We start from the raw sequence: 14,786 nt of genomic DNA, 5'->3' as shown, positions 1-14,786 counted from the left end.
GTCTTTATCTATCTCTCTTTCTATCCCTCCCCTCTCTCTCCCTCTTTCTCTCCCTATCTCTCCCTCGTCCCTTTCTCTACCTCTCCCTATATCTCCCTCTTACCTCTCTCTTTCTAGTTGTCTTTCTCTCCCTTCCCTCTCTTAGCACAGGGCTAAATAGCTGGCTTTTAAAGCAGAACAAGGCAGGCCAGCAGCACGGTTCAATTCCCGTACCAGCCTCCCCGAACAGGCGCCAGAATGTGGCAACTAGGAGCTTTTCACAGTAACTTCATTTGAAGCCTACTTGTGACAATAAGCGATTTTCATTTCATTTCTAGCTCTTCCTATGTCTCCCTCTTCCCTCGCTATCTCTCCCTAGCTCTCTCTCTTTCCTCTCTCTATCTATCTCTTTCTCTCACTCTCTCTCTCTTCCCTCTTTCTATCTCTTCCTCGCTCTCTCTATCTCTCCCTATCTGTCTTCACTCTCTATCTTTCCATCTCTCTTTCTTTCTCTCTATATCTCCCCCTCTCTCTTTCTATCCCTCTTCCCTCTCTCTATCTATCTCTCTTTCTATCGCACTATCTCTCCCTCTCTCTCTTTCTATCTCTATGTCTCCCTCTTTCTATCTCTCCCCATCTCTCTCTTTCCCTATCTCTCCCTCTTCCATCTCTCCCTATCTCTCTCCCTCTTCCCCCTCTCTTTCTATCTCTCTCCCCCTCTCTCTCCTTCTTCCCTCTCTCTTTCTATTTCTCTCTCTCCCCCCCCCCCCCCCTCTCCCTCTCTCCCCCCCCCCCCCCTCTCTCTCTCTCTCTCCCTCTTCCCCCTCTACCTCTCTCCCCCCTGGCTCCCTCTCTCTTTCTTTCTATCTCTCTCTCTCTCCCTCCCTCCCCCTCTCTCTCTCTCACTGGATAACTGTGCCCACAGTGGGACTGGACCCTGCTGTGCCTGGGCTGGTCGGGCTCCTCCAGCCCCAGCCTGTGCCCTGCAGCCCTGCCTGCGGAGGAGTGTCCCGGGACGGGAGCAGTCAGTGTGAACCGGCCACTGCCGCTAACCCAGTTCCTGCTTGCACACACACACACAGCACTGCGTCAGAGACAAGTGGGAGAAGTGAAGTGACAGCTCGCTGTCTTGTCAAAGAAGCTGGAATCTGGGGGAAATTAAACAGCAACACATGAAAGAGGAGGAAACCCGGGCAGCCGAGGCAACTTTCAACTCTTTACTGCTTGCTTTCAGGAATAAAGAAGCAAAGATGAATCGAAGAGACAGCAAAAGGTGAGCGAGCGAGAGAGAGAGAGAGAGATGCATTTTCTTTAAACTCCGGTTCCTGACGTCCACATGTTGTTGTTGTTGGAGGTGTAAATTCAGCCTCTCTGGATTTCTGGCTCTGAAGGCCATTCAGTTGGAGCAATCATTCTGTGTCTGTGTGTCTGTCCCTGTGTGTCTCGCTGTCTGGGTGTGTGTGTGTCTCTGTCTGTGTGTGTGTGTCTCTGTCTGTGTGTGTCTAGTTGTCTCTGTGTCTTTTTCTGACTGACTGTGTCCCTGTCTGTGCCGCTGCCTGTGTGTTACTGTTTGTCTGTGTCTGACTGTGTCTCTGTTTGTGTGTCTGTGTCACTGCCTGTGTGTGTTACTGTGTGTGTGTGTCTGGCTATCTGCCTGTGCGTGTTACTGCCTGTGTGTGTCTGACTGTCTGTGTCTCTGTCTGTGGTTCTGTTGCTGCCTGTGTGTGTTACTGTCTGTGTGTGTGTCTGTGTCGCTGCCTGTGTGTGTTACTGTCAGTGTGTGTGCCTGTGTTGTTGCCTGTGTGTGCGTGTATGTGCCTGTCCGTGATACTGTGTGTATCTGTCTGCCTGTCTGTCTCTGCCTGTGTGCATTGCTGTCTGTTTGTCACTTTGTGGGTGTCTGTGTGTGTGTGCCTGGCTGCCTGTGCGTGACACTGCGTGCATCGCTGTCTGTGTCCCAGTGTGTGTCTCTGTCTGTGTCTGTCTGGTGTCTGTATGTGTGTGTTTCTGTGTGTGTGTGTCTAGCTGACAGTGCATGTGTCCTCTGTATGTATGTGTCTCTGAATGTGTGTGTCTGTGTGTGAGGGCAGGTGGGATCTCAGCACAATGAGAGCATCACAATGGTTGAATCTAATTGTTGGAGGTGAATCTAAGATTAACTTCAAAGGGAGGTGTTCAGGATGGCGGTGGGGGGAGGGGGAGTAGACTGTATTGAGTTTGTTGGGTGAAATAGCTACCGATATTGGACATGACAGCAGGTGAGTTCCTGTGTCTGCACTGGCCCTAAGTGTGACACCTTGACAGCTCATTGAAACCTTGTACCCCCAACCCTCCCCCTTCCCACACCTACCGTCCTGCTCCCCTCCTGTCCCCATCCAGTGCTACATATACTTTTTAATCCTTTCAAGGGGTCTGAGCATTGCTGGCCAGGCCCAACATTTATTCCATTACACTCCTGTGCCTTGTAGATGGTGGACAGGCTTTGGGGAGACAGGAGGCGAGTTACTCTCCACAGGATTCCCAACCTCTGATTGTTTCTTGGAGCCGCAGTGTTTATACGACAGGTCCAGATTGGTTTTCGGTCAATGGTAACCCCCCCCTAGAATGGTGATATTGGGGGATTCGGCGATGGTAATGCCATTGGACGTGGAAGGAGCATTGAATGTCAAGATATCTTTTGCTTACATTTGGCGGAGGTGCCTTCAGCTTGGTTGTGACCTTGGAAAATCCCACCCTAAATCTCTCCACCTCGCTCACTCCTCCTTCGAGGCGCTCCTTTAAAACCTACCTCAGATCCCCTCATGTGGCCCGGAGTCAAACCTTGGTATTTCCTGGGGCAGTGAATCATTTGGGATGTTTCGCTCACTTAAAGTTTCTGGGGATCGCTAATCGTTATTTCTGACACGGAGGGAAGGTGATAGAACAGCGAGGCATTGCTCAAAAACATTTAATTGGGCAAACTTACCAAACTCTTGTGCAAATATTGCAGGCTCACTCGAGGCTACCCAAGGTGCTTTACAAACGGGTTGGCGTAGGTGGGATGAGAGATTGAAATGAAATGAGAATCGCTTATTGTCACAAGTAGGCTTCAAATGAAGTTACTGTGAAAAGCCCCTAGTCGCCACATTCCGGCGCCTGTTCGGGGAGGCTGTTACGGGAATTGAACCGTGCTACTGGCATGCCTTGGTCTGCTTCCAAAGCCAGCAATTTAGCCCTGTGCTAAACAGCGGTGGGGGACGTGGCGGTTAGGGTCAGGGGGTAGCAATTCAGGGGTTAACAGGTTGAGGGTTATGGGTGAAGGCCAAAGGACGCGACTGGAGAGGAAAAGGCAGGTTGCAATAGCTGAGACATCCCCAGGAGTGCTTGAGGAAGGGATTAACACAGTGTTGGGCAATATTCACACCACCCTGAAATACATCGGCCGTTCCTTCACTGCCGTTAAGTCAAAATACTGGAACTCCCTGCCTAACAGCACTGTGGGTGTACCTACACCATATGGATTGCAGCGGCTCAAGATGGCGGCTCAAGGGCAATTAGTGATGGGCAATAAATGTTGGCTTAGCCAGCGATGCCCATGTCCCGTAAATGAATAAGAAAAAGATGTGGAAGAGGCCAGAAATAGAGCACGGCAGAGGGCAAATATTAGTCGTGTCATTTATTTACACATCGGGCTGCAATCCCGGGTCCTCCAGCCGCGGGTTTCTCGGTGGCGTGCCGTTCTCTACTCCCGCCGTTTGTCAATGGGACTTGTCATTGATGCCACTCCATGCGGCCGGGGACCCCACGGGCAAATGTGCGCTCCCGACGGAAACAGAGAATCCCAACGGAACTGCAAAGTTTGTTTTCAATTTGCTGCTGAAGGTTCCGACCCTTGTGGGGTTTTGATATAATGAGCATAGTCCTTTCTCCAGCAACTTGGTCACATGATGCTGCTTGGGTTGGGGGGGCAAGGTGGATGAGTGGTAGAAACTGGCAACCGTCCCACACCATCCGTCACAGATCACTTCCCAGAGCTGACATCAATGGACAGCTGTGGCCATAGTCTAGCGGAGGATACTGTCCATTAAGAAGGTAACAGGGAAGACAAGTGGAATGTTGGCTTTTATTTCAATGGGGCTGGGGTATTATAGTAAAGAGGGGAGGCTGCGCTGTAGTGGTATTGTCACTAGACTCATAATCCAGAGATTTAGGGCGGGATACTCTGAGAAACGCCGCCCCGACGCCGGCACGTGATTCTCCGAGGAGCGGAGAATCGCCGCCATTTGCGGCGGCACATTTTGCGCAGCGCCAGTCGCGGGCCGCTGTCCGCGGCCTGGCCGTCGATTCTCCGGCCTTGATGGGCCGAGCGGCCGGGCGGAAACGGCAGATTCCCGCCGGCGCCGACCACACCTGCTCGCAGCCGGCGGGAACTCTGCGTGCAGGGTCAGGGGGCGGCCTGTGGGAGGGGGGCTCCATCACCGGGGAGGGGGGGGGGCTCTGATGGGGTCTGGCCCGGGATCGGGGCCCACCGATCGGCGGGCCGGCCTCTCCAGTCCCGGCCCTATTTTATTACGCGGCCGACGCCTGAATCCCCGCGCCATGTTGCGTCAGGGCCGGCGCGTTGAGGAAGTCCCCCGCGCATGTGCGGGTTGGCGCGGTGCCCAGTTGGCGGCGGGAAGGGAGGCTGGAAATGCGGGCACTGTAACGGCCCATATGCAAACATGATGCTGATTGAGGGCGAAATATTGGTGGGTCTAACACCTCACCCAAGAAACGGAACCTCTGGCAATGCCGCATCCACTCAGTCCTGCACTGGAGTGTCATCCAGTCCGGGTGTGTCAAGGGGCGGGTTTCAGAGTCAGCATAAAGCAAGCCAGGACCTGATAAGAATCATTTGCATGTTATTAGGTTATCTAGAACAATGGATAACCCACCAATGAACTCCAGATTGAATTGATAATTGCCTTGAATGTACGTGCCTTACAAAGGTGATGGTGTATAGCAGTGATACGCAACCTACTCTCGTGAGTGGGTCGCTCTTTCACCCCAGAGGGCCGCAAGATTGAAATCGGGGCTTGTGCACTAACCATGACCCCATGAATAAAACTACATTTAATACACGCCGAATATTTCATTACAGAAAATTCTCAATCATTTATACATTAATAGAACTATCAACTTGCAATGGTTAAAAACAATAGAAATATTGACACTGACATTCAGGCGCTTTCTAAATGGTCTAGTGTAGAGGACGGGTCAGCCACATCCTACAGGAGAACAAGGGCTAAATTTGTTTCATAGCTGGGAGGCGAGTGAGGTGACTAAAATCTCACGCAAAAACTTTTTTAAAGTTCAGCACGCACCTCCAAATTATCGGATCCATCGATATGAATCTCAAAGCCTGAGGCAGGAATCATAGAATTTACAGTGCAGAAGGAGGCCATTCGGCCCATCAAGTCTGCACTGGCCCTTGGAAAGAGCATCCGGCTTTAGCTTAAGCCCATGCCTCCACCCTATCCCCGTAATCCAGTAAACCCACCTAACCTTTTTGGACACTAAGGGCAATTTATCATGGCCAAACCACCTAACCTGCACATCTTTGGACTGTGGGAGGAAACCGGAGCACCCGGAGGAAACCCACGCATACACGGGGAGAACGTGCAGACTCCGCACAGACAGTGACCCAAGCCGGGAATCGAACCTGGGACCCTAGAAGCAACTGTGCTAACCACTGTGCTACCGTGCTGCCCCTGAAGAAGGTGAGCCTGTTGACAATTTCTTTGCAAGGTCGAAAAATGCAGGCAGAAGATGTGAATTCGAGGACAAGGTGAAGGCAAGGCCATTAGGTTAGCGCATTTGGAGCTCTGCACACTGAGGTACAAGAAGGATGTGACTGGGCAGGGCAAAGTCACAAGATGGCAGGCTGCGGGCGCTGCCCGAGTGCAGGTCAGATAGATGAAGAAACTGACTACCCAAACTGTTAGCTTTGAGTTAAGCCGAGAAAAAGGCAGACGGGTAGATGCAGAGAAACAGCAACGAAGGAGTACACACCGGAAAGAAATGCAGGAGCTGTGGACGACCACATGAGTTCGGAGAGGGAAGGGAGTCTCCCAGGGGAGGCAGTGGTGTAGTGATATTGTCGCTGGACTAGTAATCCAGAGACCCAGAGTCATTCTCTGGGTTCGAATTCCACCATGGCAGGTGGTGGAATTTGAATTCAATAAAGAGCTGGAATTAAATGTCTGAAGGTGACCATGAATCGACTGCCGTAAAAAACACACCTGGTTCACTGGTCCATTAGGGAAGGAAATTTGTCGTCCTTCCCAGGTCTGGTGCCTACACGTGACTCCAGGCCCACAGCAATGTAGTTGGTTCACAAATGTCCTGAGGGATGGGGAATAAAGGCTGGGCCCAGCCAGCAATGCCCACATCCCATGAACGAATGTGGATCAAAATACAGAGTTTATGGAAAGCTCAGTCACCCGGAGAAGGTGTGCACAACAGAGAAATAAGATGGCAAAAGAATTTATCGGAGGTACGGTAACTAGGTGATTGAGAAGGCAAAGAATGCAAGACATCCGTACCCTATAAGATGACAATGAGATTGAGGGCACAATAGACATGGGAATCGTATAACTCAATGAAGCGACTGAATGCAGAGAGAAAAATTCACAAGAATGGTTTTCAGATCAGGAAGAGGGTGAAAAATAAGCCCACGCCTCGAAGCTGAAGCTGGGGTTTGACACAGAGTAACGTCAACCCGCTCAGACTGTGCCAGAAGATTTTCCCTGTAGATGTGAGAGGAAATGGTTGCCCAAGGAAAGATACCCGGAAACAACTTCACCATAACGTTATCCCGGGAGGGGGGAAACTGAGATTCAACAATCCTAATCAGAGGGACGCATGAAGGAAGAAATGCTTACCGTATGTTCTATGTCACAGAAGACCATAAGATATAGGAGCGGAATTAGGCCATTCGGCCCATCGGGTCTGCTAAACCATTCAATCGTGGTTGATATGATTCCCATCCCCATTCCCCTGCCTTCTCCCCATAACCCCTGATTATCTTATTCATCAAGAACCTATCTCTGTCTGTCTTAAAGACACTCAGTGATTTAGCCTCCACAGCCTTCTGCGGCAAAGAGTTCCACAGATTCACCACCCGCTGGCTGAGGAAATTCCTCCTCATCTCCGTTTTAAAGGATCGTCCGTTCAGTCTGAGGCTGTGGCCTCGGGTTCTAGTTTTTCCTGCAAGTGGAAACATCCTCTCCACGTCCACTCTATCCAGGCCTCGCAGTATCCTGTAAGTTTCACTAAGATCCCCCCTCATCCTTCTAAACTCCAACGAGTACAGACCCAGAGTCCTCAACCGCTCCTCATACGACAAACTCTTCATTGCGGGGATCATTCTTGTGAACCTCCTCTGAACGATTTCCAAGGCCAGCACATCCTTCCTTAGAAACGGGGCCCAAAACCGCTCACAATGCACAGCTGGTTCTGCTGTCCTGGGGTAGAGCAGTTGCAAAGGGCAATGGCTGATCTGAATAACCCGCGAGGTGAAGGCGGTGTCACTGAGGGTTGAAGATGGTGTACCCAATGAAAACCACCCTCCAATCAGAAGCAAGAAAGGTTTGGCACCGATGTATCCAGAGTGTTCTGATGAGATGGTTGGCTGCTTGGAAGATTAGTATCACATCGTTATTGATCCAACAAGTCACCCAAGGCCGGAATTGAACCCGGGTCCCTGGTGCTGTGAAGCAGATTGTGCCAACATGCCACATCACTGCTGGAAGAGATCACAACAGCATCGACAGGGGCAAATGTTTTCAGCAAGCTTGATGCTAGAAAAGGCGACTGGAACATAAAGCTCAATGAGGAATCTTCGCTGTTGACACCATTCAACACACCTTTTGGTCGATACAAATTCTTAAGTCCACTTTTTGTCCCTAAAGGGAGCCGGGATGTCTTCCAACGAGGCATACCGAGGACGTAGAGGAGTAGTCAGCATAGACGATGATATCCAGATCTATGGTGCCGATGGAAAAGATCTGACATGGAGCCATGGGAAGAACCAGGAAAGCTGGGATCAAATTAAACGCGGACGACTGCATTGCGAATGGACAAAATGGCCTTCCTTGGGGACCTAACCCGACGGAATCAAGCTGGGCTCTGAGAAAATCACAGCCATCTCCCGGGTGGGTGTTCTGGGAGGTCAGATCGCAGAGATGCCCACGGGAGCTTTTGAGGGGGGTTACTGAGTACCCAGTGGCCAGAGTCACATCGGAGGAGTTGCAGCAAATTCAAATAAGGAGACAAGTCTGTCAGACGACAACAGGAAGAGACGTGTCACTCTGAGTAGCTGCTTCTATGAAAGGCCCGGGAGGGGCCCTGACACATGAGAGAAAACCAGATGTTCGCATCCAGATGTTCATGTCCAAATCTCTAACACCAGCTGAGGCCAGATTTGCCAACATGGAAAGAGAGATTTTGACAGTGGTGTTTGGCAGTGGGGAACTCCATATCTATGGAGAGACTTCATAGTTGAGAGCGATCATGGTCCACTAAAGCAGATCTACTGGAATAATCTGTGTTGGAAACGAGAACATAAGGACCTAAGAACCCAAGTAACAGGAGCAGTGGGAGGCCATTCTCCCCCTCGAGCCTGCTCTGCCATTCAATAAGATCATGGCTGATCATAGATTCATAGAATCATAGAATTTACAGCGCAGAAGGAGGCCATTCGGCCCATCGAGCCTGCACTGGCCCTTGTAAAGAGCACTCTACTTAAGCCCACACCTCCACCCTAGCCCCATAACCCAGTAACCCCACTTAACCTTTTTGGACACTAAGGGCAATTTAGCACGGCCAATCCGCCTAACCTGCACATCTTTGGACTGTCGGAGGAAACGGGAGCACCCGGAGGAAACCCATGCAGACACGGGGGAGAACGTGCGGATGCCGCACAGACAGTGACCCAACCGGGAATCGAACCTGGGATCCTGGAGCTGTGAAGCAACAGTGCTAATCACCTTGCTACCATGCCGTGATCTCTTGGCCTTAGCTCTACGTTGCTGCCTGCTCCCCTACAAGACTTGACTCCTCTCCAATTTTCAAGAGTATGGCTTGAATATTTTCAATGACTCAGCCCCCACAACTCTGCAGAGGTTAGTCTGGAGGTTTCAGAGTTGCAATTTCGCTCAAGTACAAACCAGGAAGAGAAACGAGTCTGGCAGAGTTGTCGCCACAGAAGCAACATGAGATAAAAGACCGAGGTGCAAAGATTCATCAGCCCGCCAATTAAACGCCACTGAAACTGGGTCAGAATAGAGAGGGAAGCAGCAAAGATGAAGAGTTACAGGTGCTTTTTCAGTTAGGAATCCAGGAGTGGTCTGATACGATGGAGAAAACACAGCCAGCAATCCGGCAGTAACTGGTCTATCAGAGATAATAATAATAATAGCTTATTGTTACAAGTAGGCTTCAATGAAGTTACTGTGAAAAGCCCCTAGTCGCCACATTCCGGCACCTGTTCAGGGAGGCCGGTACGGGAATTGAACCCGCGCTGCTGCCTTGTTCTGCATTACAAGCCAGCTGTTTAGCCCACTTTGCCAAACCAGCCCCAGTGAGGTGGCATCCCACTGGAAGATGGTGTTCTGCTCGTCAGACCCAGAATAGCCTTCCCCAAAACGATGAGGAAAGAACTTCTCCAGAAGATGCGTGGGAATGGAGCTCGAACGAGATCAGTCACGGAGTCACAGCATAGAAAGAGGCCCTTTGGCCCAGAGCTGTGTATTGGATAGGCATCGACAAAGGTGTCAAAAGAATGGTGTCTGCATGCATTGTGTGGCAGAAGTAGAGAAATACACAGCAGGGGGAGAAGATGGAAGGTCCTGAAGTATCAGACTGTGGGAGTCGGTTCATTCACACACAACTCCTTTCAAATGGAAGGTGAAGGATTTGAGAGCTATGACAATCATTTTGGTGGTACATGTCCTGTTCGCTGAGCAAGATCCAGGGAATTGAAGGGAGTTGCTGAACACTACTATGTTCGACATCATCAACGCATTACCCACTGTTGCTATCTTTATTTACAAACCACAAGCTGCGAGAATGTTTCTTGTGTTGACCAAATGACCACACAACCAGTATGTTCGTTCAAAAGACAGTTTATTATTAAACACAAGACTGATCTCTATATGCAATGATACATGCGGCTACATATTAAACTACACCTATCAACTAAGATGACCTTTACTTAACTTCTGGATGACCGGCTCTGTGCGGGTAGATAAGGCCTTTATCTGGGTCCCCACGTGTGTCGGCTGGAAGTCGTCAGGTTCGTCTCGGCTGCGGCCCGTCTCTCTCTCTCAGGTAGCGATCATGGGTCTTGAGCTTGGCTGGTCGTTATGCTGCAATTGGAGTGGGCACAGGCCGATCTCAAAAGAGACCGGTCCCTCGTGCACAGAGCCTCTTCTCCTTCTCCCCTTTCACGCCCTTTTGGGCGGTACTAACTCAGGATCCAATGGATCGACAGGGTCTTGATCACTCGAATCGATACTGGCCAATTAGGGGCGGGTACCTCGATGGCTTGGCAGGTCCTAGTTACCGTTGTCCTAAGCACGTTTGCCTTTCCAAATAAGGGGAAGTAGCGCCGGGGAGTCTGCTACTGTTGCTATTCCTTGATTTGATTCTATTGTCCTGGGGAAATCGGAGATTGCCCTTTAACCGGTGCAAGTTTCAGTTCGGTCTGGTTTTCCTTTGCCCAATACACAGCGGCTGTGCACTGTCTGTGTCTCAACTTGACCACAATTCCCATTACCCTTTGCGGGCGGCCATTTTAGATGGCCACACCCCAAGGACACAGATTTCTAGAAAGGCACGGCCAGTCGGTCAAGCGAATCTCACAAAGATGCTGGGAGACAAACCTTGCCTTGTTGCCACTCTAATCTTTACCTCTCAAGGCTGACCTGGACTCGCCTGCAAGAGCGGCTGCAGATGATTCTGCCAAGCAAGGCGCACTCTCCCCGTGACCAGGAGGAGGGAACTAAGACAACAACTCGCTGATACACAGGTAGAAAGAGGCCAACACTTCAACCAACATGCTCAATACATCCCTGCTTGCGTTGTGGAGAAGACAATCTGGCCTCAGGAGTAACACGTACGACATCGCAAGTGCATCACTGAGAGCGATGAACGTCAAATCAATAAGATAGAGGGAGGCACATCCCACCACCAATATAATACCATGAATAATGTCTTGAGAAAAGAACACACGTTGTAGCAGATTGAAAAGACGTTCACTTTTATATATGTGTGTATCATAGGGGCTGGTTTAGCACACTGGGCTAAATAGCTGGCTTGTAATGCAGAGCTATTATATTATATGTGTGTGTTTGTGTGTGCATATAATATATGTATGTAAGTGTGTGCATATTTTATATATATAGGTATATGTGCCTGTAATAATAATAATCTTTATTGTCACAAGTAGGCTTACATTAAGACTGCAGTGAAGTTACTGTGAAAATCCCCGAGTCGCCACACTCCGGCGCCTGTTCGGGTACACTGAGGGAGAATTCAGAATGTCCGATTCACCTAACAAGCACGTCTTTCGGGACATGTGGGAGGAAACCGGAGCACCCGGAGGAAACCCACGCAGCCACAGATATGTGTGTGTGTGTGTATATATATACAAATTCTGTGTGTGCACCGGTTTAGCTCAGTTGGCTAAACGACTGGTTCGTGACGGCAACAGTTCAATTCCCCATACCAGCTGAGGTTATCCTTCTCAACCTTGACCCTCGCCTGAGGTGTGGTGACCCTCAGGTTAATCATCACCAGTCAGCTCTCCCCCCTCAAAGGGGAAAGCAGCCCATGGTCATCTGGGACTATGGCAACTTTACTTTTTTAAATATACATGCAATATATATGGTGGATGTGTCCAGAACAAGGGGTCACAGTCTGAGGATTCAGGGTAAATCATTTCAGACAGAGATGAGGATACATGTCTTCACCTAAAGAGAGGTGAGCCTGTGGAATTCATTACCACAGGAAGTAGTTGATGCTAAAACATTGAATATATTCAAGAGACGGCTGGATATAGTCCTCGGGCAGAATGGGATCAAAGTTATGGGGAGAAAGCAGGATTAGGCTATTGAGTTGGATGATCAGCCATGATCGTGAAAAATGGCGGAGCAGGCTCCAATGGCCAAAAGACCTCCTCCTGCTCCTATCTTCTGTCATGTGAGAGTAACTTTAAGAAATGGGTGTTTAAGAAATGTACCTTTAAGAAATGGGTGTTTATCAGTGATGTGAGAGTGTGGACAGAGCTGGGCTGTCTGTCAGCTTTTTACTTTCATTTTAGTCTGTTTGCTGCAGGGTGTGTTTTAGTTTCGTTTTCAGAGCTGGATAGCTGCAGTCACAGCCAGAAGGTGTATTAGAGTCTCTCTCTGTAATCTAAAGAATGTAAATCGATCCTTTGGTGATTTAAAACTAATAACTGCTCTCTGTAGTGACTTTAACCTGATGTGCTTCTGTTGAAGGGTTTTGTTTTAAGTCTTATGGATGTTTGAAGGAAAGTAAGAATTACTTAGTGTTGTATTCTTTCGGGGTTGTATTTGAATTAATGGTTGCTAAGATGTTCACTGTATGTTTTAAAAAGGTTAACTTGAGTTCATAGAATAAACATTGATTTGCTTTAAAAAATACTTTTCCATTTATGCTGTACCACACCTGTAGAGTGGACCGTGTGCTCCCCAAACCACAATCTAGTAAAAGTCATGGGTCAGGTGAACTCCATGATACACTTTGGGGTTCTCTAAGCCCTGGCCCATAACAAATTGGGGGCTCAACTGGGATAAAAGTCTATCTATTGGATTGGCTTAGTGAACTTAAAGACAGTGAGGGGTGAGCATATTGTGGTTGCTTTTCAGGTGTGGTATGTCAGTTTATGTAGGGTGTGTGTTGTGGACAATGGCTCTTTCAGAGGCTCTGAAGTTTTTTGGGGTGGAGACGGTCACACACAGTACCTTACGGAAAGAGACTAAAAGCAGACTGTTAGATTTGGCAAAAACATTGCTGTTAACATTACCTGACAAAATGCGAAAAGATGAGGTCATTATGGCGGTGGCTAAGCATTTAAAGTTGCCTGAGATATAGTTTGACTCATTGGAAATGGCAAAAATTCAGTTACAAATCAAACAAATGGAACATGTGAAAGAATTAAAGCAGCTTGAATACGAAAGAGAGAGAGAAGAAAGAGAAAGAGAGAGAGAGGAAAAAGAGAGAGAAGAAAGAAAAACAGAAAGAATAGCCCGAGCAGAACAAGATGAAAGAGAAAGGGAGATACAGATCAGGGAAAAAGATAAAGAGAGAGAGTTTGAACTTCAAAAAATGGCCATGAAACATGACAGTCAGTTAAAAATGGCAGGCATAAATGGAAACGTATAGTTGAATGATGGTGATGAGGAGAGTGAAAAAGAGCATCAATGGCGAAGGCTTGGTGGGAATCTATTTAAATATGTCCAAGCATTGCCAAGGTTTGACGAGAAAGAGGTAGAAACCTTTTTCAGTTCATTTGAGAAGGTGGCTAAACAAATTAAATGGCCACAGGACATGTGGGTATTACTGATTCAAACAAAGCTGGTAGGTAGGGCTAATGAAGTGTTTGCATCACTACCGGAGGAGGTATCTGGGACGTATGAGGAGGTGAAAAAATCCATCTTAGGTGCATATGAACTAGTGGCTGAAGCCTACAGACAAAGGTTTAGAAATTTAAGGAAAGAATTTGGTCAAACATACATGGAGTTTGAAAGGCTCAAACAGAATAATTTTGATAGGTGGATAAGGGCTTTGAAAATAGACCAAACGTATGAAGCTCTCAGAGAAATTATACTTTTGGAGGAGTTTAAAAATTCGATTCCTGATGCAGTGAGAACTCATGTGGAAGAACAGAGGGTTAAAACTGCAAGATTAGCAGCAGAAATGGCAGACGATTATGAATTAGTTCAAAATCAAAGCTTGGTTTCCGACTTCAGTTTCAGCCTGTGAGGGATAAAAACTGGGGGCATGAGAAATACTCAAGTGGTAAAGGTAAAGGTGACCTGATGGGAGATAATAAGGAGAGTGTACCTCAGATTAAAAAAGAAATCCAGGAGGGTGGAAAAGAAATGAAAAGTTTCAAATGTTTTCACTGCAATAAACTCAGCCAAGAAAAGCACTGGGAAGGCTGATGTGGTTAAACAGGATAAGACAGTGGGGTTTGTTAAAGTGGTAAAGGAAAGTCCAAGTGAAGTGAAAGATTGTACAGCCTGATCAAGAGTTGTTTGATAAGAAGGTGCCAGATCTCTTTAAAGAATTTACTTGTGTGGGTAAAGTTTACTCATGTGTATCAGGAGGAGCAGATAAAGAAATCACAATTTTAAGAGATTAGGGGCTAGTTTTAATGGTAAGAGATGAGGAGTTATGTAGTTTGGGAAGAATGCTGCCAGAAAAGGTGGTGATATGTGGAATTCAGGGTGAGAGGAGTAGCATTCCATTATATAAGGTAAGGTTGGAAAGTCCAGTGAAGAGTGGTGAAGTGGTAGTAGGAGTAATAGATAAACTATTTTGTTCAGGAATACAGTTTATCTTGGGTAATGATATAGTTGGATCGCAGGTGGGAGTGATGCCTACTGTCGTTGATAGGCCAGTGCAAAATCAGACAACTGAAGTGTTGAAGGACGAATATCCTGGGATTTTTCCAGATTGTGTAGTAACAAGATCACAAAGTCACAGGTTAAGACAAGAGGAGAAATCAAAGAGTGAAGATGACGTTGAAGTGCAATTAT

At 48.1% G+C, this 14,786-nt stretch overlaps 1 protein-coding gene across 1 annotated transcript in view; it reads left to right on the top strand.

Annotated features, from left to right (window-relative positions):
* Positions 1–986: 986 nt before the first annotated feature.
* Positions 987–14,786, top strand: part of rasgrp4 (RAS guanyl releasing protein 4) — a 191,265-nt gene continuing 177,465 nt past the window's right edge. Inside the window, exon 1 of the mRNA XM_072490239.1 lies at positions 987–1,252. Coding sequence (XP_072346340.1) covers positions 1,152–1,252 — 101 coding nt within the window. The 5' untranslated portion in view covers positions 987–1,151. The remainder of the gene's footprint in view (positions 1,253–14,786) is intronic.

Source organism: Scyliorhinus torazame, chromosome 25 (assembly GCF_047496885.1).
Source record: "Scyliorhinus torazame isolate Kashiwa2021f chromosome 25, sScyTor2.1, whole genome shotgun sequence".
In the NCBI taxonomy this organism is placed as follows: Eukaryota; Metazoa; Chordata; class Chondrichthyes; order Carcharhiniformes; family Scyliorhinidae; genus Scyliorhinus; species Scyliorhinus torazame.
This window is presented reverse-complemented; position numbering and strand designations above follow the sequence as displayed.